Below are 24,642 nucleotides of genomic sequence, written 5' to 3'. Positions count from 1 at the left end.
TTACTTTATATAATTTGTATTAAGGTAGAAGATGGGTATATTTACCCCTGATTAATTGGTTTCCACGTTATTACGACTATCCTTTAACGAAAGCTTTTTAATTCAACCTTGCTACGAAGCCTTGTGTGATGCTAGGGTAATTGAGTTCTTAGGGAACCACACTTATTACATAATATTATCTTGAGTTAGAAAGGTTTTAAGCTATAAACAGACTTATACAATTAGATATGTCAATATCTTTAAGTTATTTATAATCTATATAATGGCACCTTTGAAATAAGCTCATATTATATCAAACCTATATTCGCCCTTTAAATCACATCAGAAATTGATAATTTTAGAATAAAATAATCAATAATATAAAGGAAAATATTCGTATATCAAAACTTAGCAGTTAAATGGTCTATTTGTTGAAAAATTAATGATTTAAATTTCTTCATAAAATTGTACCATTCTACGCTTATTTTCAAGAATTAAAGATAAATTCTTACCACATATGATGTCAAACTAAGCAGGAAGGCTTATTTGAGATATTCCACACATCAGAGCGCATGTATATTCAAGCAATACATTATTTTCATTCACGTAGCTCCTCACGTGGGACTTATCAAAGGAAAAGTGCGCGTGTCTTTTGTTCGTTTACAAGCCACGCGCGGAGATAGTTTGGAATGCCGCGTAACACACTCATTCTCTGGGGAATTCTGGTGTAAGGAAAAAAGGGATTAATGGGTTCGAACTTGCCGGGGAATACAAGAAATACATACCGATACAGATGTATTGTACACCAATTTATTAGCCATTGTCTTATCCCTTTTCAGCAATAATCCTAAAATTTCAGCCTGTGTACAAAGTTATTCAAGAAATCGAGGTTCGGGTGTATTATTTCCATTTTAAATTTGATTGGTGGATTTTGACTAGGGTTGGGCCGGATATCCGGTGTGGCCGGATATCCGGCCATTTTCAATATCCGGCCGGATACCGGATATTGAAACTATCCGGCCGGATATCCGGCAATATAATCTTTTATATTTTGCAACAAAAATCTCTGTTTTTTTAATCTTAAATGGCTGTAATTTTCTTATTATTGAAGATAGAAGAACAATTTTATATTAGAAATCTCAAAACATAGATTTTGGCGGTGGCAGCAGTACTTGGCAGCTGCCAGCCGCAAACCGACGGTTTGCAGGTAAACGGCAACAGATTTTATGAAATTGTAATATGTCATGAAGATATATAAAAAAGCCTAAGTTTAAAATTTGAAATCTTCAAGTAAAAATTTGCGTTCACAGGAACCGTTTAAAGATTTCTGGAGACCTGGAGGTTCAGGACTTGCAGGATTATACCTGGAACCTGAAATCAACTTGAACACCTATATTACATACTAGAGTTGGCTCGATATAACTATCTCACTATTGGCTAGTTTTCTATAAGTACATATCTATTTATCTATTTCAATTTTCCTCCCTCGCCATTACTATCTAAAAGAAAGAAGTAAATATTTAATATTTTAAACGATTTTAAAAAGATTTCTTCAATTATATTTTTTATTTACATTACCATCACCAAAGGGTTAATATGATTAAAATTTTAGTTTTAATATTTGAACACTACGGAAGTGTCGCTACAATCGAATTCTTTTAAAACAGAGTTTTCTTTGATATTCTATATTATGAATGTATATTTTTTGTTAATTAAATCAAGATTAAATACTTCAATGTAATTCAAATATCAACATGGATTGAAAAACTTTATTCTTCCATAAACAAATAGAATAAAGGTTTTATCGCTTTGGTCAATGAGAGTTTAATGAGGATTATTGGAGCACTATGAGTTTTGAACATTTATTCCTTGGAAAACTTGAGCTCATTTATAGACATTTATTTCCTATATAGATTTGACATGGATCTTGAAACAATAAAGCAGGCTGTTTTGTAAATGTTAAAAGTTGGAAGAACCTATAAAATAAAAGTTATCGCAAATATACTTAGTAAATGAGGATGTACGACTATAGGATATTTTAGTATTAGATAACATGAAATGCTTTGTTTAAGTAAAAAAATATTTTTACTTTTTACCTGAATGACTTTACCAGATTTGCTGGCATCCTGTACCCGCCAGGAAGGAGGTATTAACAAAATTTCAACTCTCAGTTATGTGTCATACCCATATTTCGAAAATCACTTAGTTATAGCCCTCTAACTTTGGATAGAAAAAAACAGAGGGGGGGGGGGGGCAGGCATTCAACGCCACATCCCCGCCCATCCTCCAACCGTTAGGGGTTGATATTACAGATTGAGAGAAGTAATAGTTCTTTAGATTTATTTGCTAAGAAGAAAGATCATTTAATACTTACTTAATTTTTAAGTTTTAATCTTAATTTTATCCTATTATACAAAGTAGTAAGCTTTTTTTGTCTGTAGCGAAGGATCTCGCTAACTGCTGAACTGATATGTTCTCCTTTAGAGTGAAGCTTCTTATAGGTCCCAGGGTGGTAATAGGCTGTTTCATTTTTATAAAAAAAAGTCGTTGTAAGGTTTAAAATTATTTTTCTGCACTTTCATTTCCCTTCTAATATCCCTAGATACTAGGGACGCAGCCGCTAGTATAATATAAAACACTAGTTTATGAAGAAATTTTTTTGCGGGTATAGTCCTCTTGCGGGGCTAATTGCCTAACCCTGCGGGGCAATCACCTAACCAAATATAACCTAAAATAACCTATTAAAAGCAATTTTAAAAATACAACGAATCGCCCCTTAAGGTGCGTTGCCACAAAAGGGACTACATCCTTTTTTGATACTTTAATATGTAGTAATTTGGCCGGTTATCCGGTAATTTGGCCGGATAACCGGATATTTGCCGGATATCCGGCCGGTTACCGGATATCCGGCATTTGAAATCAGCCGGATATCCGGTATCCGGCCAAAAAAATATCCGGCCCAACCCTAATTATGACCAAAAATTTTGGGAGATTTTTTTTATTTCATAATTTCTAAAAAAAATCCTAGGACGTTTTACTTTAGGAACAGATCTTTAGTATCCTGTATATACAGACAACTACCTCTTTTCCTTTTTCAAAGATCTCTTCCTTCTGCTTCTAAATTATTTTCTGCTACTTAGCTGTGTTAATATAGGTTCCAGAATGGTTTTTGGCTACTTAATGTATACATTCAAATTTTGGGCAGGAAACGCTGAATGTATAAACCAAGATCTTAAAGGGATAAGACAATTAAATGTACACTCCGAATTACGATTAACAAAATTACCCCTAGTATATATCTAAAGTATTTGTGGAACCTTGTTTATTTTTAATAGTCAACGAATAAGATAACTCGTAAATAAAACTTTTGGGTATAGTATCTATCGTGACAACGCTCCTTAAGGGGCGATCCGTCATATTGGGTTGGGCAATTGGACCCGCAGGGGCTAGAAATAGTTGAAAAGCTACTGTGAAAATACGAAGAATCGCCCCTTAAGGTAGATTGCCCCGAAAGGGACTATACCCAAACTCTTATAACTAGTATAAACATATTTCTCGTATTCATTCAAATCTGGTGGATAGGAACCGGTTCTCATCCATACGAAAAAACTATGTCTAGCATCGTATTATATCCAGCTTTCAACGAATATAAAAATGTACAATCATAAGATTCAAAACCTCGGGGCTAAAAAACTAGTTCTAATCTTATAATTGTACATTCTATATCCGCGGAAAGCCGTTTATAATACGATGCGAGAAATAACTATTATAATTTAGAGTCCAATTTCCACTCCATCCCAAAATAAAAAATAAATAAAAGGACATACAGACACAATTACTTGTAGAGTAGCATCGCTACTAATAAAAAAAAAAACATTTTATATTTGACAATTTTATTTTACATAATTAATGAATAGCTGTACAATTCACATTAAAAATAAACAAGGATGACAACATCCATAAGTAGCGAAGCACATAAAATAATAAACGTGATTATTTAATAGTATAGAACCCCGAAACCTTACAAAAAATTTAATAATGGGGGGAGGTAGGTTGTGCTAAAATTCCGTAAAGGTGTGAGTTTTAAGGCTTAAAAACAGTAGTAGAACGATAATATTCACTTAATATAAATACATAATTTTTTTTAGTTCTTTTCAATAAGGAATACACATATTTAGTGAATATAACTGTTCTACTACTGTTTTTAAGCCAAAACTCACACTTTTACGGAATTTTAGCACAACCTACCTCCCCCCATTATTCTTTTGTATCATGACCGATAGACTGAAGGACAAAATAAATAAAATACTGGACGCTCTTTGGTACGGGGTATCTTTGACCCTCCCCTCCCCCCCCCCCCAAAAAAAAAATCGGCTGTCATCTTCAATAGCAGCCAAGATAATCACATTTGATACCCCCATAGCGTTCCGGACGAACAGACCGCTGTTTGCATTATACAGTAGCTTCGCTACGCAAAAAAACGTACATTTAAGACTTAACTAAAAATAAGGAATAGAGAAATACATTTTCCAGTATAGATTCGAAACCGATTAATATCCGCTGGATTAGAAACGGTTCTCAGTCATACTGAAAAATTATGTATAGCAGCATATTATATCCAGTTTTCTACAAATATAAAAATTAACAATCATAAGGTTAAACCAGTTTTTGTCAATGCCTTCGGCATCTCGGGGTTAAAGAAACTGGTTTTGGCCTTATTTTTGTACATTTTTATATCCGCGGAAAGCTGCTTATAATAAAGTGCGACATATAACTATTACGAAAGTTTCATATTTTTATGTTGGCATATTCCCTTATAGCAAAAAAAAGGACCACAACCAAACGTTTGGTTAGGTTAAGTAGGATTTAAAAGCGCCCCAAAAGAGTTAGTTGGAACATTTTTTCTCTCTGAAAATATTTGAGGGGGGGGGGGTGACCCAAAAATCTAAAATGATAAGGCAATAACTGTTAAATTGATGTACACCCCTTTGATAATACACAAAATTACCCCTTCTGTGGATTAAAATTAGTGTTTGAAACGTTTGAACATTCAACTTAATAAATCAACGAGTCCCCAAAGTCGAACGTTCAGCTAACCAATAAGAAAAAGTTATTATAAAACTTTGGGGACTAGTGTAATAAACATCCCATTGTCCCCTTTTTCTCTTGGGGGGACTTTAATGCATTACTACTTTTAATTATTTCATGCCACTTCCTCCACCCCCCCCCCCCTCCAACTAAATCAACCAATCAATCAATCAAGTAAATGCATTTTAACACATGAAATAAAAACCAATGAGAACTATATCCATATGACGCGTAGCTGAATCAAGCTTTATAATGAGATTTTACTTCAGGAATCTTAATAGATAAGACAATGGACGATAAATGGATGTACTAAACCCAATTGTTAAATTATTGGCTGAAAAGTTTGAGCACCAACTATTTTTTTTTGAACAGGACGTACGACCGTATTATACTTAATTAAAGAGTAGTTGCACTATTCAAATATTTTATTTTGTTAAATTTTGACACATTTCATTTTTAATCTTGTATTTTTTTTTGTATTATCAGGGATAAGACAATGGACGATAAATTGATATACATCCTCTCTTAATAATGATTACAAAATGTAGATTTAAACAAGTTTATAATACTTTGGGTACTTACTTATGTAATTTACAGTCCAATGTCCCCTCCCTCTCTGGTAAAATTACATAAACCTTCCTAGCAATAATTTTGAATAAGGTTGGGCCGGATATCCGGCTGATTTTTAATGCCGGATATCCGGCCGAGTATCCGATGGTTTGCCGGATATCCGGCCGAGTATCCGGTGGTTTGCCGGATATCAAACGTTGGCAAAATATCCGGCATTAGAAATCATCCAAATATCCGGCATTAGAAATCATCCGGATATCCGGCCTATCGCTACTTCCTAGCAATAATTTTGAACTAATCATGATCATTATTACAACAAAACTAATTATATCTACAAATATTCACTGGATATAGATAAGACTATAATAATATTAAGTCGATGGCCAATAATAAAATGCCTTTTCTCATAGTCGTACGCAGTCATACGCAATGTTGAAAGGGTGACGCAAATGTAAAATATCAGTTTTCGCGATTTGATTTCTATATAAGATAAAAGCTTCCTATGCTTGCAAGATTATCTAATTTTCGCGAAAACTGAAATTTGTGTCACCCCTCCAACATTGCGTATGGCTGCGTACGACTTTGAAAAACGACATTTTACTACTGTCCATTATAATAAGTTACTAAAAATAAGGGAAGGGGGTGGGGGACCGGAGGCTAATTTTAATGATTTGTATGGCTCAGAACCGGTTTGAATCGAGGGGAAAAAATCTTTTAATTTTTAACACAAAAATCTTTGAATTATATTTAAATTGGAAATCTATTAAAACAATTATGGTTTTAGGCTACTTTATTGCCCACCCTACCCCTTGATGTAAAACAATATGCCCCCCTTACCCCTCCCATCCCAAAAGGTGTAAAAATAATACAAGAAAAAAGTTACTATATATATATACAAAAAGATAATTTATACAAAATTTTATTTTTTCTTCGCTACAATTCACTTTGTTGGTAAGAGTGTAGTAGACGGCTAGCTGCTCAACTACTGATATTGCCCACTAAACATAGATCCGAGATTCTCATAAGTAGCCTGTTCATAGAAAAATAATATTAGATTATAATTAAAACTATGGGTACTTAATTATAAAACTTTGGAAACCATAAGTAGCCTGTCCGTAGGTAACAATGATATTAGTTTTGGCGTTATCCTTTTTTTTTCAACTTTGAAAATTTGAGTACCCCCCCCCTCGAACAACTATTTTAGGTTAGGTTAGAGGCTAGGGAGCCGAGCACTGCGGCTAGACAGGCAAGGGGGCCGAGCACTGCGGCTAGACAGGCAAGGGGGCCGAGCGCTGCGGCTAGACAGGCAAGGGGGCCGAGCGCTGCGGCTAGACAGGCAAGGGGGCCGAGCGCTGCAGCTAGACAGGCAAGGGGGCCGAGCGCTGCGGCTAGACAGGCAAGGGGGCCGAGCGCTGCGGCTAAGCAGGCTAGGGAGCCGAGCGCTGCGGCGGGGGAGGGGGGGGGAGGGGTACTTGAATTTTTAAAATTGAAAAAAAAATTTCTAAGAGGATAACCCCCACAAAATATAAAAATCCCCGCCCCCAATTTTTAAAAATTATTTGAAATTTGTTGTGGCATCTCCAGAGGTACTTAATTTTTTTTCAATTAAGTCCTGGGGCGAAGCCGCTCGTATACTTTGGGTACCAATTTATAAAACTTTGGGCTACTTTTTTATTTATCTAATATTATTTCCTGAGAGTGGGCCCCCATAAGCCCGAGCATGTCTTGAACACCGCCAGCTGTTTCTGCAGCTGCCGGCTGGTTGTCCGCGGCTGGTTGGCCATTGTTCCACTGCTGCCACATGTGACCAGCTGCGGGTGGGCGGTAGCCGCTGAGCAAATAGATAAAGATTAAATGTATAGATAGATAGATAAGAGATAGATACATAAATAGATAGATAGCTGTTTAAATGGAGATCTAAAGGCATAGAGAGATAAAGATAAAATAGATAGATAGATAGATTTGTATAGGTATATAAATAAACTAGTAACTACGCCCCTAGAGGCCTGTATAGGCACTTGAGGGGGGAGATCCAAAAATTTTATTATATATTATTTTTTAATAAGAAAAAAATACAATTTTTCATTTTTTTGGAGGGGGGTATTTTTTTCAAGAACGATTTCTCTAGGGAAGGTGTTGGTGCCCTCCCAAAATAGTTATAATCCTTCACAGGACCTTTGAGAAGTTACCCTGTAAAGGAGAACCCTTCGGTACAGACAAATAGACAGACAATCATACTGTTACTTTATTATAAAGATAGATATATAAATAGATAGATATTAGATATAGAGATAAATAGATTATATAGCTGTTTAAAGGAAGCCTGCAGGAAATAAACCGCTTTAACAGCTGAAAAACTGCCACAAGTAGACCCAATACCCAAAATTTGAAGCCTCCAGCTTCAACAACAAAATAGTTATAGGCATTTTAAAATGACATTTTAGTTATTGGGTCTACTTGTGGCAGTCTTTCAGCAGTTGTAATTCTTGCAGGCTTCCTTTTAATGGATTTATAGATAGCTGGTTAACTAAATAGATAGATATACATAAAATAGATAAAGGAAGATAAATGGATAAGGATAAAAGAAAATGGTTATTAGAACCGGTTCTAATCTAACGGATATTAATCGGTTGAGAAGCCAGGATACTGGAAAAAAAAAAACTTACTTGGTGGGAGAACGCGGAGAGCCGGGATAAAAATCCGTCGTATTGGCGGGCTGCGGCGTATTCGCGGTGGGATGTGCAGGCCAGGCGGCCGCCGCAGAATGCGGCGGCGTCGGGCGGCTGTCAGCCTCGGCAGCAACCGGCGACGGCGTCGGGTCGTAGCCGCTGGCGGCATAACCACCGTAACCGCCTGCGGCAGCCGCTGCCGCCGCGGCGGGTAGGCTGTAGTCCAAACCACTGGGTGTTGTGTGTCTGTAGTCGGCTGTGGCGGCTAGCGGCTCTGTGCTGCCAGCTGCGGCTGTAGCTGCTAGTCCTGCAAATAATAGTTATTTATTGCAGCGTATTATAGTCAGCTTTCCGCGGATATTTTCTTTTTTTTCTTATTGTCAGTCTGTCTGTTCAAGGTGTTCAAACTTTTCCACAAATGATTTATAAAAATTTGGGAACCAGTTGAAAAAAATGTTGGGAACCAGTTTATAAAACTTTGGGTACCAATTACCTGTAGCAGAAGATTTGGCTAGACTGTTTGTACACACAATATACTCAATTTCATCAGTGTACGGATTTACAAAGGTAAAGGCTGAAGTCCGGATCCACAGCCATTCTCCGTTTTTGGCGCGAAATCTGAAATGTCGTTGTTGTTGTTGTTAACAAATAAAAAAACGGCGCGAAATTTCGCAATTTATCAAAACACTAATGGCGTTAAATATAACACAACTCTTTAATTATTATTCTTAGAATTAAAGAGAGAAAAATTCAAAGAGTAAAGAGTGTTTTATATAGAAACAAAAATAATAGGGAAATAAGGATAACAAAAATAAAAAAAATATAAAGGGCACTCTAGTAGCATTTACTCTAATGACAGTTTTACAACATTTGATTTCTTATGGTAGGAGTCAGTTTAAATATGCTATGCATCTAAATATTATATATCAGCACCAAATCTAAAATGATTTCTTGATATTTCTAGGATGACAACATGGATGTCAGACGGATAGATAGACAGGCGGACGGACGGACAGACGGACGGACAGACAGATAGACAGACAGACAGACGGACAAGGTATGTAAAACAAATAAATGTTTACCTGTACATAAAAGTAAAAACTTGGCCCTTCATTTTGATCACCTGAAAAATTATGGAGGTTAATTTCACTCAAAACCGTTTTATATCTCATCCATACGAAAAAACTATGTCTAGCATCGTACTATATCCAGTTTTCTACGAATACAAAAAATGTACAATCATAACATTAAAACCAGTTTTCTAGCCCGTGCCTTCGGCATATCGGGGCTAAAAACTGGTTTTAATCTTATAATTGTACATTTTATATCCGCGGAAAGCTGTTTTTAATACGATGCGAGAAATAGCTATTATTTCATATCTAGCTATCTCTCTGTTTCTGTATAAAATTTTCAAAATTGAAAAGAATATTTCTAAGAGGATAATACCCATGATTCTAATTTACAAAAATTTAGGGGTAAATTTTGTTGGTCATCAGTTTATTATCCATGGTCTTATCCCTTAATATATATCATCCCCCGTGCCTAGGGACCTTAATGGATAAGACAATGGACGAAAAATTGATGTTCTTACCCAATTACAATAAACAAATTTACCTATATCATAGATTATAATAATTGGTTGAAAAGTTATAGACTACTAGTTTGGAACCAACCAATCAATATTTAGCAAAAATACCCAATTTTTTAATCCAACCATTAAGTGAGATTGGTTATAAAACTTTGGGTACCAGTTTATTAAACTGTATGTATCAGTTTATAAAATTTAGGGTGACAATTTAAAAACTTTGGGTACCAATTTATGTTTATAAAACTTTGGGTACCAGTTAAAATTAAATTTAGGATACCAATTTAAAAAACATTGGGTACCAATTCATAAAACTTTGAATACCAATTTATAAAACTTTAGGTACCAGTTAAAATTAAATTTAGGGTACCAATCAATAAAACGTTGGGTACCAATTTAAAAACATTGGGTACCAGTTAATAAAACTTTGGATACCAGTTAATAAAACATTTTGTACCAGTTTATAAAACTTTGGGTACCAGTTTATAAAACTTTGGGTACAAGTTTATAAAACTTTGGGTACCAATTTATAAAACTTTGGGTACCAGTTGAAATAAGACTTTGGGTACCAATTCATAAAACTTTGGGTACCAGCTATATTAAAACTTTGGGTACCTGATCGAAGCTGTCCTTCATGTGAGAAAGGTCCTCTGTGTGTATCAGATCAAAACAAGATTTGCCCAGCAGCTCGGGCGGTGTGAACCCAAGGATGTTGGCCACCCTGCAAATATGAAAAGTAATCAGTGGCGGTTTCCCTCCAAAAATAGGAAGGGGAAGGGATGAAACAAGGATGTTGGCCACCCTGAAAATTAAAAAAAAATAATCAGTGGTGGTTTCCCTCCAAAACAGAAAGAAAGGGAGGGGGGTGTGAACCCAAGGATGTTGGCCACCCTGCAAAACATTAAAATAATTGGTGGCGGTTTCCCTTTAAAAATATGGAGAGGGGGATGAAAATAAGAATGTTGGCCACCCTGAAAAATAAAAATAATTGGTGGCGGTTTCCCTCCAAATAAAAGGGGGCGTGAACCCAAGGATGTTGGCCACCCTGCAAATATAAACAAATAATCAGTGACGGTTTCCCTCCAAAAATATGGAGAGGGGGATGAAAATAAGAATGTTGGCCACCCTGAAAAATAAAAATAATTGGTGGCGGTTTCCCTCCAAAAATATGAAGGGGGGGGGGTGAACCCAAGGATGTTGGCCAACCTGCAAATATGAAAAGTAATCAGTGACGGTTTCCCTCCAAAAATATGGAAGGGGGGGGGGATGAAAATAAGAATGTTGGCCACCCTGCAAATATAAAAATCATTAGTGGCGGTTTCCCTCCAAAAATATGGAAGGGGGGGGGGGATGAAAATAAGAATGTTGGCCACCCTGCAAATATAAAAATTATTAGAGGCGGTTTCCCTCCAAAAATATGGAGGGGGGGGGGGTGAAAATAAGAATGTTGGCCACCCTGCAAATATGAAAAGTAATCAGTGACGGTTTCCCTCCAAAAATATGGAGGGGGGGATGAAAATAAGAATGTTGGCCACCCTGAAAAATAAAAATAATTGGTGGCGGTTTCCCTCCAAAAATATGGAGGGGGGGGGGGGGTGAACCCAAGGATGTTGGCCACCCTGCAAATATGAAAAGTAATCAGTGACGGTTTCCCTCCAAAAATATGGAAGGGGGGGGGGAGATGAAAATAAGAATGTTGGCCACCCTGCAAATATAAAAATTATTAGTGGCGGTTTCCCTCCAAAAATATGGAAGGGGGGGGGATGAAAATAAGAATGTTGGCCACCCTGCAAATATAAAAATTATTAGTGGCGGTTTCCCTCCAAAAATATGGAGGGGGGGGGGTAAAAATAAGAATGTTGGCCACCCTGAAAATATGAAAAGTAATCAGTGGCGGTTTCCCTCCAAAATTATGGAGGGGGGGGGGTGAACCCAAGGATGTTGGCCACCCTGAAAATATAAACAAATAATCAGTGGCGGTTTCCCTCCAAAATCATAAAAATTTTCGGGTATAGTCCCTTTCGTAGAAACGCCCCTGAAGGGGCTCTTCGTAGTATTTTGAAAATAGCTTTTGATAGGTTATTTTATGTTAGGTTAGGTTATATTGTGTTAGGTGATTGCACCGCAGGGTTAGGCAATTGGTAATTGGCGCAGGGGCTAAAAATAGGAGAGAAGCTACTGCGAAAATACATAGAAACACCCATGAAGGGGTGTTGTCACAAAAATTTTCAAAATTTAATAAAAATTTCAAAGAGGATAATACCAAAAAACAATAGAATTTAACTTTTTCTAGAAAATTCTGTTTTTTTCCACGATTTAACCAGTTAAAACCGGACTTTTTAACTGTCCGTGGACTTTTCTAAAAAAAAACTCGGGTTTTTGCCAACCCTTGGCGGTTTCCCTTTAAAAATAAGAAGGGGGGGGGGGGCGTTTGAATGAAACAAGGATGTTGGCTACCCCAAAATCATTAAAATAATCAGTGACGGTTTCCCTCAAAAAATGGAGGGAGGGGGGGAGGGGGGAGGTTGAGGTGTGAACCCAAGATTGGGCACTCTGAAATAATGAAATAATACAAGGAAGACAATATCCAAAAAAAAGCGAAGCTCTGAAATGGTAGGACAAACGAACATTAAACACCTGTGTCGGTGTCAGAACTGACTAAAGACAATCTTACCGTATACCTAAGTTAAATCAAAATCATCCAGCAAAGTTTGAAATCGATAGGACAATTTTGACATGTCCTATCGAAAAGAGATAACAATTAGGAACGGACGTACGGACCCTAAACAAAGAAAAGCTTAGGTTTTACAAAAAAAAATTTCGTGCCATTGATATGAATACCTCTTGATTAGATAATAAAAATTCCTTTCTGTCTGTCTGTCTGTCTGTATGTCTGTATGTATGTAAAGGGTGTGCAACAAAATGCGGACATTTTAAAAAAAATCATAAAGCGCGGCTTGTATCAATGTTAAAATATAAATATGAAACTTGACTTGCGTGTAAATTTTGGACATTTTTCCACCTAGCTCCTAAATTATTTGTAGAACAGGAACCGTTCTTATAATTCCAAAATTTAGAGTTTATTGCGGTTCATAACGGTATGCTTAACACTTTTGTACTACAAACACAAGCCGCGCAATTTGAATTTTTAAAATGAACGCTTTTCTTTTTGCACACCCTATTTACCCTGCTGCAAAAATATTTCACCCCCCCCCCCCCCCCCCCGTTAAAAATAAAGGGAAAGGTAGGTTTCTGGTAAAATCCGTAAAGGTTGTGTGTTTTAAGTTAAAAACAGAGTAGTAGAACGATAAAAATTTATGTTAACTTTTGAGAAAAAAATTTTTGTCTATAGTTCTTTTCCATAAGAAATACTCATATTTAGTGAATATTATCGTTCTACTACTTTTTTTAAGCCTTAAAACACACACCTTTACGGAATTTTACCCGCAACCTACCTTTCCCTTTCTCATCATTTTAAGAAATTTTTATGTCTGTAACGATTATAAAGTTGCCGCGCTTTCTAAGTCGTACATAACTATTATAGGAATAATCATGCAAAGTTGGAAATCGACAGGACAATTCTAACATGCTTGAATTATCAAAAAATAGAGCTAACCGTTCCAGACGGACCTGACTTTTCAATTCTCCGCGGACTTTTCTATAAAAAACCCGGATTTTTTGCCAGCCATGGCCATCTTCCCTCATAAAATAGGAAGGGGGGAGGGAAATCCACGAATAAATACTGACCTATGATCTACAAAGGTGAATTTGCCCTCCATACTGTGGCGAGACACAAATTCATGGGTAGACTCGGAGCTATTTAACCGGTTAAAACCAGACTTTTCAATTGTCCGCAGACTTTTCTAGAAAAACCCGGATTTTTTGCCAACCATGGTTGATTTCCCTCCAAAAAAAGCGGGGAGGGGGGGGAAATCCACGAATGAATACTGACCTATGATCTACAAAGGTGAACTTGCCCTCCATACTGTGGCGAGACACAAACTCATGGGTAGACTCGGAGCTACTCAAATCATTCGCGTTCGGACTTGATGTCACCTAAAATAAACATGAAAACTTAAAAATCTAAGAATCGATCTAGCACCCCAAGTAATTGCTGAAACTTTGAAGAACGTAAACTTATTTAATCCCTGAAAATTTCAGCCATCTATCTTGACTACGAGTTAAATAAAACCTTGAACACTTAAAAAACTAGGAATCGATATAGCACCTTAATCAATAAGCAAATCTCAATGAAACTTAATAGAAGTATTCAAAATGTAAACTTGTTTAATCCCTGAAAATTTGAGTCTTCTATCTTGAAAAGGGGCAGAAAAAATCACGTTACATTATAAAGAAGAACAATATCAGTTCATTAGTTAGCGAGATCCTTCAGTACAGACAGACACCAGTGATCTAAAGGGATAAGACAAAGGTCGGTAAATAGATGGAATACACAATATTATCTGTAGATTAGAATTATTCGTTGAAACGTCTGGACACTCAACTAATCAACCAACCAGTCAAAATTTGTCCCCAAATTTGCTAAGCCCACAAATAAGAGAACATTATTTAAAACTTTGCGGTCTAGTGCAATAAAAAAAATTTCCTCTCACACTCTGGACAGACACACAAACAAACATCCTAAAACTGGATTTTATAAAACTTTGGGTACCAGTTAATAAAACTTTTGACACCATTTTCTAAAACTATGGGTACCAGTTTATAAAACTTTGGGTACCAGTTTATAAAATTATGGGTACCAGTTTCTAAAACTTTGGGTACCAATTTATAAAACTTTGGGTACCAATCTATAAAACTTTGGGTACCAATTTATAGAACTTTGGGTACCAATTTATAAAACTTTGGGTACCAATTCATTATACTTTGGGTACCTGGAGTCTGCCGATGGCCACAAGACAACAAGAACTGGAGGCGTGCATCTCCTCTTCAGATCTGTCCATGTGAAGCCCCTGTCGCAATAAATCAATCAATTATTTTTAAGTTTTCATTAAAAAAAATCAGCTTGATATCTTTAAAAATAAGCTAAGAACATTTTAGTGTTTTGTGGCGTCTTTTGCCCCACTTACCCTTCCAAGGAAAAACCCAAAATTAAATTTTCAAAGTTTTACAGGTAGATCCAATCATATAAGAGAGTTTATGAAAAAGAATTGGGTTGATAACTATAAAAACAAGCCCTAACGGCCAGGCCAAAAAGTGTACAAACCCCCCCCCCCCCATTAATCAATCTATCGATTCATCAATCAATCAATCAATCTATAAATACCTGTGGCGGCCAGTTCTTGATATATCCAGTACAGTGGACTACAGCATAGTTACTCCCATCTCTAGAGGGGCCTAAATATAAATATTAACTATTACTATAATGACTACTAACGGCTACGCCCCTAGAGGTCTCTAGGGGCACTTGAGGAGCGGGAAGTTCAACACCAAAACCCATTTTATAGATCTTTTTAAAAAGTTACAATTTTTTTTGGGGGGGGATATTTTTTTCTAGGGCGATTTCTCTTGGGAGGGTGGTGGTTACCTAACCTCAAATAGTTTGAGTTATAAACCTTCCCGGGACCTATGAGAAGCTACCCTGTTAACTAAAACCCAATCGGTTCAGTGGTTAGCGAGATCCTTCGATACAAATAGAGAGACAACCAGACATCCTGTTACTTTATTATAAGGATGTTGTTCTCATATATAGGAATGAGATAAAACAACGGATTTATTATTCTTTGGTAATACTCTATTAAAGTAAAACTTGAAGCGGGCTAAAATAACGATCCCCCACATCAATCTATTTTTCCCCATCTCCTCCCAATCTAATAAATAAAGAACTGACCAATAAATGATGCCCCCTGCTACCAACCTAATTTGGCGACAATTTTGCCCTTGTCATAATATCCACGTACAATATTCTACATCCATAACACTTTTAATCTATTTCAATTCTAAGAGAAGCCAAAGCATCATCTGATTGTTAAGTGATGCAAAACCCATGGACTAGGTTAAGCAACAGAAAACAAACCCTTTGATTGCACGACCATTGTTTGGAAGTTCTAACTGTGCATGGTAATGAGTTGCGCCTGTTTAAGAGCCAAGGCATTCCCCCCATACTCTCACTATTAGTGTCACGTGCCTGATATAGCAGCAGTAGGAACCATTTTTAACATCTCTAGTATGAGGGTAGCGCACTCGACACAAATTACACTAAGGGGGGAGGGGGAAGTTCTGACACTTTTTTAAAAAATTAAAAAAAAATTATGATGAGTTAAACTTATAAAACAAACATGCATATTTTATCTTCAAATATGTAAATAGCATTCAAAAAGATGCATATTTTGATTGATAAGTTGACCTGTGACTCATTTTTACCTGTCCAGAGACAACTACATTCCAAAAGGAAATTTTTTTATGAAATAACCTATCCTCTCACTTCAAAGACAAAGCCTATAATCACTGTTTACGCAAAAGTGTCATAACTCCCCCCCCCCCTTAATTGATATTTCCCATGTCCTTTGAAGGTTTAAATATAAGAATTGTCCTATCAATTTGAAACTTTATATGTTGAAACTTACCTAAGCTGTTCCTCTGTCTTACTCTGTTCATATAGCCAAGGCTTTCAGGGGATACATTGCCAACCTTAATAGATACATAGATAGAAAGTTGAATAGACAAGATAGATAGATATAGGCAGTTGGATAGATAGATAGGCAGCTGGATAGATAGAACGATCGTTGCTAACCTGTAAAAAAAAGAGAGAGAGAGAGAGAGATAGATAGTTAAATTGAAGAGATAGATAGATAGACAGCTGGATAGATAGAAAGATAGTTGCCAACCTGTAAAAAAAGAGAGAGAGATATATAGATAGTTAAATTGAATAGATAGATAGATAGGCAGCTGGATAGATAGGTAGGTACTTTAATAGTTACCAATCTGAGCAAATATTAATAAAGCTTGATTGATAGTTGGATAGATAGATAGGCAGTTGGATAGATAGTTTGCATTGCAAAAAAGGCGATATTTGGTTTAAGTAAATATTCTTTTATTCAAACATTGTAATTTAAATGATACATATGATTATCATTTAATTCATATTTTTAAAGTGTGGGAAAATTTTTCGAGTGTAAGAACCATTTTTTGGCATTAAATGATCATTTAATTTCATTTTTTTCAATCATGGGAAAAATATCTGAGCATGGGAAAAAACGTGAGAAAAAATATGTTTTAGTATTAAGAAATGTTCTATCAGTTTCAAATCTTTTCCATTCGATAGATCTCACCGACTTTGGAAAAACTGTCAGACCGATTTTTGAAATTCAATCTGTGAAAAAAGATATTCAAGTTTTAATTTTTTGTTTTGAAAATATTATTTTACATGTATTGACGCCATCTTGGATTATGATAATTTTTTTTGTTAAAAGATTTTTTTTTAAAAATTAAATTTTTACAATGAAAAAAAATCTTTGAACTTAAATTGACCAATAATTCAAAGATTTTTTCTATTTAATTTGGAAGATTTTTTTTTGTTTTAAATTTTAATGTACAACAAAAACACAACAGTGAAAAAAATTAAAATTAAATGAAAAAACGTTTTATGATTTTATTCAAGAAATTATTTGCTAACATCACCTTTTAGTTGCATTAGAATGTTATTTAAGCAAACAAAATTTAGCATAAATGGATCGATCATTTAATGCCGAGGAATTTAAATATCCATTTATGCTAAATTATGTTTGCTTAAATAACTCATTTAGATAGAAAGAAAGTTAGTATGATAGATAGATAGGCAGTTAGATAGGTAGATAGGCAACCTGAAAGATAAATAGGTAGTTGGATAGATAGATAGATGGATAAATAGATAGATAAAACTTTATCCTACTAATAATTACTTATATTAAGCTAAATGATAATGGGATAAGACAATAGCTGATAAATTGATGTACATCCACAATAATGATATAAAAATTACAATGAAGAAACTTTTGAACACTAAACTTTATGAATCTACCAATGAAAAATCAATCCCAAAAGTTATTAAGCCAACGAATAAGAAAACGTCATTGTAAACTTTGGGGATCTAAAGGGATAAGACAATGCCTTTATAAATTAATGTACATCCACAATGCTGATACAAAAAGAATCCCTTCTGTAGATTACAATTCGTGGTTGAAACGTTTAACACTCAATCAAAAACCAATTCCCCAAAGTTATTAAGCCAACGAATAAGAGAACGTCATTGTAAACCTTGGGACTAGTATAATAAACAGTCAATTGTCCCCTCCCTTCCTGAAACGCCAGCAAAGCTTAAAATCGATATTTAAGCCTTATTGTCAAAATATGATAAAACGCAGGGAGGGAGGGGACAATAGGCTATTTATTACACTAGTCTCCAAAGTTTTATAATAAAGTTTTCTTATTCGTTGGCTTAACAACTTTGGGGACTTTCATTGAATTTTGATTGGTTGATACATTAAGTTGAGTGTTCAAACGTTTCAACCAATAATCTTAATCTACAGAAGGTGTCATTTTGTGTATCATCATAGGGTATGTACATTGTACATCAATTTATCGGCCATTGTCTTATCCCTTTATATCCCTGATATGTAAGCCTTATTGTCAAAATATGATAAAACGTCAAATTTGTGTCATTATCGATTTCTGATGCCCGGGGATCTTAATGGATAAGACAATGGATGATTAATAATTGATGTACATCCCCCCAATGATGATAATCAAAAGTACCCTTTTAATGTAAAAACTCTGGTACGAAATTACTTTATCGCCCATTGTCTTATCCCTTAAGATCCCTTTAATCAAAACAACAAATTAAATGATCAAAGTTAATAAGAATCGATTTTATTGATTTTTTAAATGTAATTTTTTCTAAAAATATAATATAATATTTCAACTATATATTAGATAGAATATCTGCCTGTAAATACATATGTTTGTTCATTAAAGTCTTGCAAACAGCCGAAATAACCTTATCTCACAAACGAAACACTAACCCTCCCCCCTTTTTCACTTTATTTCAAATAAGTGGATTGGGGGGAAGGGGTCTAAGCTCGATAAGGGAAAATACCCCATCACGAGATATCTACAATAGTGCCCCCACCCCCCTCTCTACTACGCTCCTCCCAAATTAATTTTGTTCCTCCCTTAATCCTAAATTGGTATTTTATTCAGGGTGTGGGGACTCTACCAGGGATCTAAAGGGATAAGACAATGGCCGATTTTATGTACACCCCAAAAAATGTTTACAACTAAACATAAGACTGTCAACCAACAAATTAAATGATCAAAGTCACTAATTAGAATCGATTTTATTGATTTTTAAAATGACATTTTCTAAAATTATTATTTATATAATATTTTAACATATCTATAATATAAAGTAGAACGATGTCTGTCTCTCTCTCTTTGTATGTTTGTACCGAAGGATCTCGCTAACCGCTGAACCAATATGGTTCTCCTTTCCAGTGTTTCTCTTCATAGGTCCTTGTAAGTTCTTAAAACTATTTTTTGGGAGGGTACCATCACCCTCCCAAGAGAAATCGACCCTAGAAGCTCTAGGGGCGTAGCCGCCAGTACATTAATATAATAGCTTGGACTATAAGGGCACTCTAATATAGGGATCTGAAGGGAAAAGACAATGGCCAATAAATTGATGTTCATCCCCAATGATGATACGTATAATCACCCCCTTATGTAGATTACAATAATTGGTTGAAACGTTTAGGCACTAAACTTAATTAATCAACCAATCATAATTATTAAAAGTCCCCAAAGTTGTTAAACCAACGAATAAGAAAACGTTATTATAAAACTTTCGGAGACTAGTGTAATAAACAGCCCAATGTCCTCTCTCTCGTCTTACGGAGGAAATTTCACGGTAATTAAACACAATTAAAAATCATTTCTTTTTTAAAGCGAAGCTTTTCTGTGGTTACTAAGTCTGTTTGTACGCAGAGATATTTAGAGATAAGACAATAACCGTTGAATTGTTGTACATCCCCAATTATTATACAAAAAATTCCCCCTTCTGTAGATTGTACTTAGTCGTTGAAGCGTTTAGACACTCAACTAACTGAACTTACCAATCAAAATTAAATAAAGTCCTCAAAGTTATAAAGCCAACGAATAAGAAAACGTTAATATAGGACTTTGGGGACTATTGTAATAAACAGTCTATTTATCCCCTCTCTCCCTAGATAAGACAAAGGACGATATATTAATTTGCGTCCCCAATGATAATAAACAAAATTAATTTGGAACCAACTTAACACAGTTCTATAAAAGTACCAAAAGAGTTTGAGTTAACGAATAAGACAAAACTCTTTTTAAAAAAATAGGGTCGCTACTCGCTGGTGAGGCAAAATTGTTTTAGTAGAAAATCCTCCAAAATCACATAAAAATCTACAAAAATTAAACAAAATCTCATGTTAATAACCCTTTGCCTCATCAGCGAGTAGTGACCCTAATTAAAAAAAAAAGAATCCACCTCTGCATTGGTTTAAAACTTTGGGTACCAGTGTAATTTACAATGTCCCACTCCCTTCCTAGTTTGTACGTCCATCCGTATAATAAAGTAACAGGATGTATGTCTGTCTGAATTTGTTTGTATGTTTGTACCGAAGGATCTCACTAACCGCTGAACCGATCAGGTTCTCCTTTACAGGGTAGCTTATCATAGGTTCTGGGAAGGTTTATAACTATTTTGGGGGGAGGTAACCACCACCCCTAGAACCTCCCCCCCTCCAAATTTTTTTTTATAGGGGCGTAGCCGCTAAATATAGCTTTAACCGTTAATTGAGGCATGTTAACATTGCTTTAAAAATTTCAAACTATAAATGATGATTCCCGTAAAAATAAGGCACAACCGAATATCTAGACTTTCCGCCTGTCTATTTTTTAAAAAGTGTTTCCTATGACAATTAGGCACAATTGTGTAAAGATTCGTTTTTTTTTATGTTGTCATCCTTGTTTTAAACGAAAGAAAACCAATTATATTCATTGAAAAAAAACAAGGATGACAACATCCATGAATGCGAAGCTCTGAAATAAAACGACACAAACACTTAGTGTCGAAACTTAATAAGCAGAATATCAATTTAAAGGTATAAACTAATCTGTATTTAAAAGCAAATTTTTATATTCTACGTTCTTGATTTAATGCAGTTCACTGAAAAATGTTCCTGGTAACTAGTACTTAAAAAAATTTGGGAACTTTAAAGGCTGCTAACGTTTAGATTATGCTCGCACAAAATTCTAACCGGCAAATGATCGATTAAAGTCCCCAAAGTTGTTAAGCCAACGAATAAGAAAACGTTATTATAAAACTTTGAGGACTAGTGTAATAAACAGCCCAATTATCCCCTCTCTCCCTAGTTAAGACAGAAGACCATAATTAAATTTCTTGTATTCATTCGAATCCGGTGGATAGGAACCGGTTCTCGTCAATACGAAAAAACTATGTCTAGCATCGTATTATAACCAGCTTTCTACGAATATAAAAATGTACAATCATAAGATTAAAACCAGTTTTTTTGCCGGTGCCTTCGGCACCTCGGGGCTAAAAAAACTAGTTTTGAACTCATAATTGTACATTCTATATCCGCGGAAAGCGGTTTATAATACGATGAAAGAAATAACTATTACGTTCCCAATGATAATGAACAAAATATCCCTTCTGTTGTTTAAAATTGAAAAGTGTGGACCCAACCTTTCAGCAGAAAACTGGTTTAAAACTTTGGGTACCGGGACTACAAATGATCTGGATTACTCATTAATGCACTATTATGATATCGCAATGCACATAAATGCGCGAAAAATACTTATTTTAAGCGTTTTTCTTAAGTGAAGCTTTCCCTATGCATCATTGGATCTTGGTTATATTTTTATATATATAATTTTCTTATTCTTTGGATTAACAACTTTGGGGACTATAGTGAATTTTGATTGGTTGATTCATTAAGTTGAGTGTTCAACGTTTCAACAACCACTAAGTTTAATCTACAGAAGGGGTAATTTTTTCATAAAATCACAAATTTGTCGGCCATTGTCTTATCCCTTCTGTATTTTCTTAGCTAAGCTGATGATATGATTTAAAAAGATGACTCAGTAAAAATAATCAAAATTCAACAACAATCAATTGCTCAAGTCTTCCCATCCCCCCCCCCCCCCCCCCTACTCAAGATCTAATTTATACTAGCTCAACAGATAACTACTTTCCCCCATTTTCCAATGACCTTTTTCGTCTGCTAGCAAATTGTTTTCTGCTACTTGGCTGTGTTAATATTCAAGACACCAGTGCAGTGGATGATTTTCAAAGACCCAATTGAGAGTCGGTACAAGGTCATTAGGAAATGGAGATACAGTTATTTAACCCCTTCCACCTATAGTGTTTTACTCTAACACTACATCTATTTTAACCTAACTAACATGTTACGTCCTTTTTACCAAAACGTTTACAATTGAATTGTCTGTTTATTTAAAAACTTTGAAACTTTAAATTAACGCTTTTCTATAAGGAAAGCGTGAGGGGGGGGGGCATGTAAAGCTCCATTTAAAAATTTAAAATTAAGGAATGTTACAAAATCTGTGATTAGTTAACAGAAGGCACGTTCGCTTAAATCTTTTTTTAATAGCGAAGCTTTTCTATAATTAGGGCCGGTCAGTCCGTCCGTCCATAACGGTTAGCTCTTTTCGTTGAATTAGGCATGTTAGAATTGACCTATCGATTTCAAACTTTGCATGGTGATTCCTGTAGTAGTTAGGTATGATTTAGAAAGCGTAGCAACTCTATAATCGTTACCAGAATGTCCGTATGTCCAACTTAAACATGTTGACTTTTAACTATTCTAACAGCAAATTTTTATGTGATAAAATAATTCGATTGACCTGATTTTAGGTAAACTAATTCCTAGGACAACAAACTACAATGTTATAAGCGAAGCACCTTTATATTCAAGTCCTAAAAATGTAGGTATTTCTTAAAACATTATTCTGTATTTAAGCAGTTTTTCATTAAATATAATTTACTTGATATTTTTATTTGACTTTTATACTTTATATTCTGATTATTCAGTTTTGACACTCTACAAGTGTTCGTTTGTCCTACCGTTTTAAAGTTTCGTTTTTATGGATGTTGTCATCCTCTCTTAATAACGAAGCAACTCTATATTAGAAAATGACAATAAATAAAAGGTTATTTACTCAGCTGTTATCAAAGATAGAAGGCAATTTTGTTATTGTGAAGATTTCCAAGGCTCTGTCAATTTTAGAGTGTTAACAAAAGGGGGTCAGTTTTTCGCGTATTTTCCGTAAAGGCCATTGTCTTATCCCTTTAGATCCCTACATAGTACACAACAACAACAACAACTCACCTAAACCCTGCAGATGAATTTTAATTGGTTAGCTTATTAAATTGAGTGTTCAAACGTTTCAACCACTAATTTTAATCTATATAAGGGGTAATTTAGTGTATGAATCATTGGGTATTTACATCAATTTATCGGCCATTGTCTTATCCCTTCAGATCTTTGTATTTTATACATATTTTATTTCTCCGTGTTATAGACAGCTTTCCGCGGATATTATGCGGATAGTATGGCTGAGAACCGGTTATATTCCAACGGATATCTCACCTTGACCCTGCAGATGAATCCGCGCCTGGAGCCCATGCAGAGCCGCATAGCGGACTGCGAGCCCTCCTTCTTGACTGTGCCCGTCTTTAGATCCAGGATGCGGCCGTTGCTCTGTCCGTTATCCGTGGTTGACAGCTGCTCCCGCACTTTCTCCTGGAATAATAGTTCTTTTCAATAAGAAATACACGAGGATTGGGCCGGATTTAGATAAAATAACCCAACAGGATCTCCTATTTGTTTAAATTGAAGGATCTCGCTAACCGCTGAACCGATCGGGTTTTCCTTAACTGCATAGCTCATCATAAGTTCCGGAAAGGTTTATAACAATTTTGGGGAAGGGTATCACCACCCTCCCAAGAATAATCGCCCCTACAAAAAAAAACATATGTATCCTACCTGATCCTCCGGGTGAACATAATCATACAGAGAGGCTCCGAACCAGTCACCCTGGGCATGGTTCAGGACAGGCGTCACGGAGTCAGACACGTAGATCACTCTCCCTTAATATTTTAAACAAAATAAGTTTTGATTAGAGAGAGAGAGAGAAAGAAAGAAGGAAGAGAGAATGAGAGAGGGAAAGAAATATGGAATGAGAATGAGAAAGAGATAAAAAGGAATGAGAGAAAGAAAGATGAGAAAGAGATAAAGAAAGATGAGAAAGAGAGAAAGAAAGAAAGAGAGAGGGAAAGAAATGTGAAATGAGAAAGAAAACATTAGAGAGAGAGAGAGAAAGAAAGAGAGAATGAGAGAGGGAAAGAAATGTGAAATGAGAAAGAGAAAGAAAAAAAAGGGAATGAGAGAAAGAAAGATGAGAGAGAGAGAGAGAAAGAAAGAGAGAATGAGAGAGGGAAAGAAATGTTGAATGAGAAAGAGAGAAAGAAAGAGAGAATGAGAGTAGAATGAATGGGAGAGAGAAATGTGAATGAGAGAAAAAAGATAAAGAGAGAAAGAGAGAGAAAGAAAGAAATAGAATGATAGACAGGCAGAAAAAAGGTAGGAAAAAGTAAGAGGAAATGAAAGAAAGAAAGAGAGAGAGAACTAAATAATGTTTTTGTTAAAAGAAATACCTTCTTAAATTAAATAAGGATGACAACAT

The 24,642-nt window shown here is 35.4% G+C and overlaps 1 protein-coding gene across 3 annotated transcripts in view; it reads right to left on the bottom strand.

Moving 5' to 3' along the window:
- Positions 1-4,909: 4,909 nt before the first annotated feature.
- The window catches only part of LOC145307246 (aryl hydrocarbon receptor nuclear translocator homolog), a 37,168-nt gene continuing 17,435 nt past the window's right edge, over positions 4,910-24,642 (bottom strand). The window contains exons 6-18 of one of the 3 annotated variants that reach the window (XR_013875365.1): positions 23,943-24,046; positions 23,547-23,699; positions 16,476-16,539; positions 15,176-15,246; positions 14,784-14,861; positions 13,844-13,947; positions 10,507-10,612; positions 9,389-9,429; positions 8,800-8,924; positions 8,304-8,613; positions 7,334-7,468; positions 5,912-6,671; positions 4,910-5,706 (exon numbers count right to left, since the gene is read on the bottom strand). Coding sequence is in view for 1 of the 3 variants with exons in the window: in XM_080149619.1 (XP_080005745.1) it covers positions 6,620-6,670; positions 7,333-7,468; positions 8,304-8,613; positions 8,800-8,924; positions 9,389-9,429; positions 10,507-10,612; positions 13,844-13,947; positions 14,784-14,861; positions 15,176-15,246; positions 16,476-16,539; positions 23,547-23,699; positions 23,943-24,046 (1,343 nt within the window). In the remaining 2 variants the exon portion in view is untranslated. Of the gene's footprint in view, positions 6,672-7,332; positions 7,469-8,303; positions 8,614-8,799; positions 8,925-9,388; positions 9,430-10,506; positions 10,613-13,843; positions 13,948-14,783; positions 14,862-15,175; positions 15,247-16,475; positions 16,540-23,546; positions 23,700-23,942; positions 24,047-24,642 lie in introns of all 3 variants that reach the window. The other 2 variants (XR_013875364.1, XM_080149619.1) reach the window with 2 other exon arrangements.

The sequence above is a fragment of the Acartia tonsa genome, chromosome 15 (genome assembly GCF_053477335.1).
Source record: "Acartia tonsa isolate MP-2025a chromosome 15, ASM5347733v1, whole genome shotgun sequence".
Taxonomy (NCBI): Eukaryota; Metazoa; Arthropoda; class Copepoda; order Calanoida; family Acartiidae; genus Acartia; species Acartia tonsa.
Note: the sequence above shows the minus strand (reverse complement) of the source record. Positions and strands in the feature narration are given on the sequence as shown.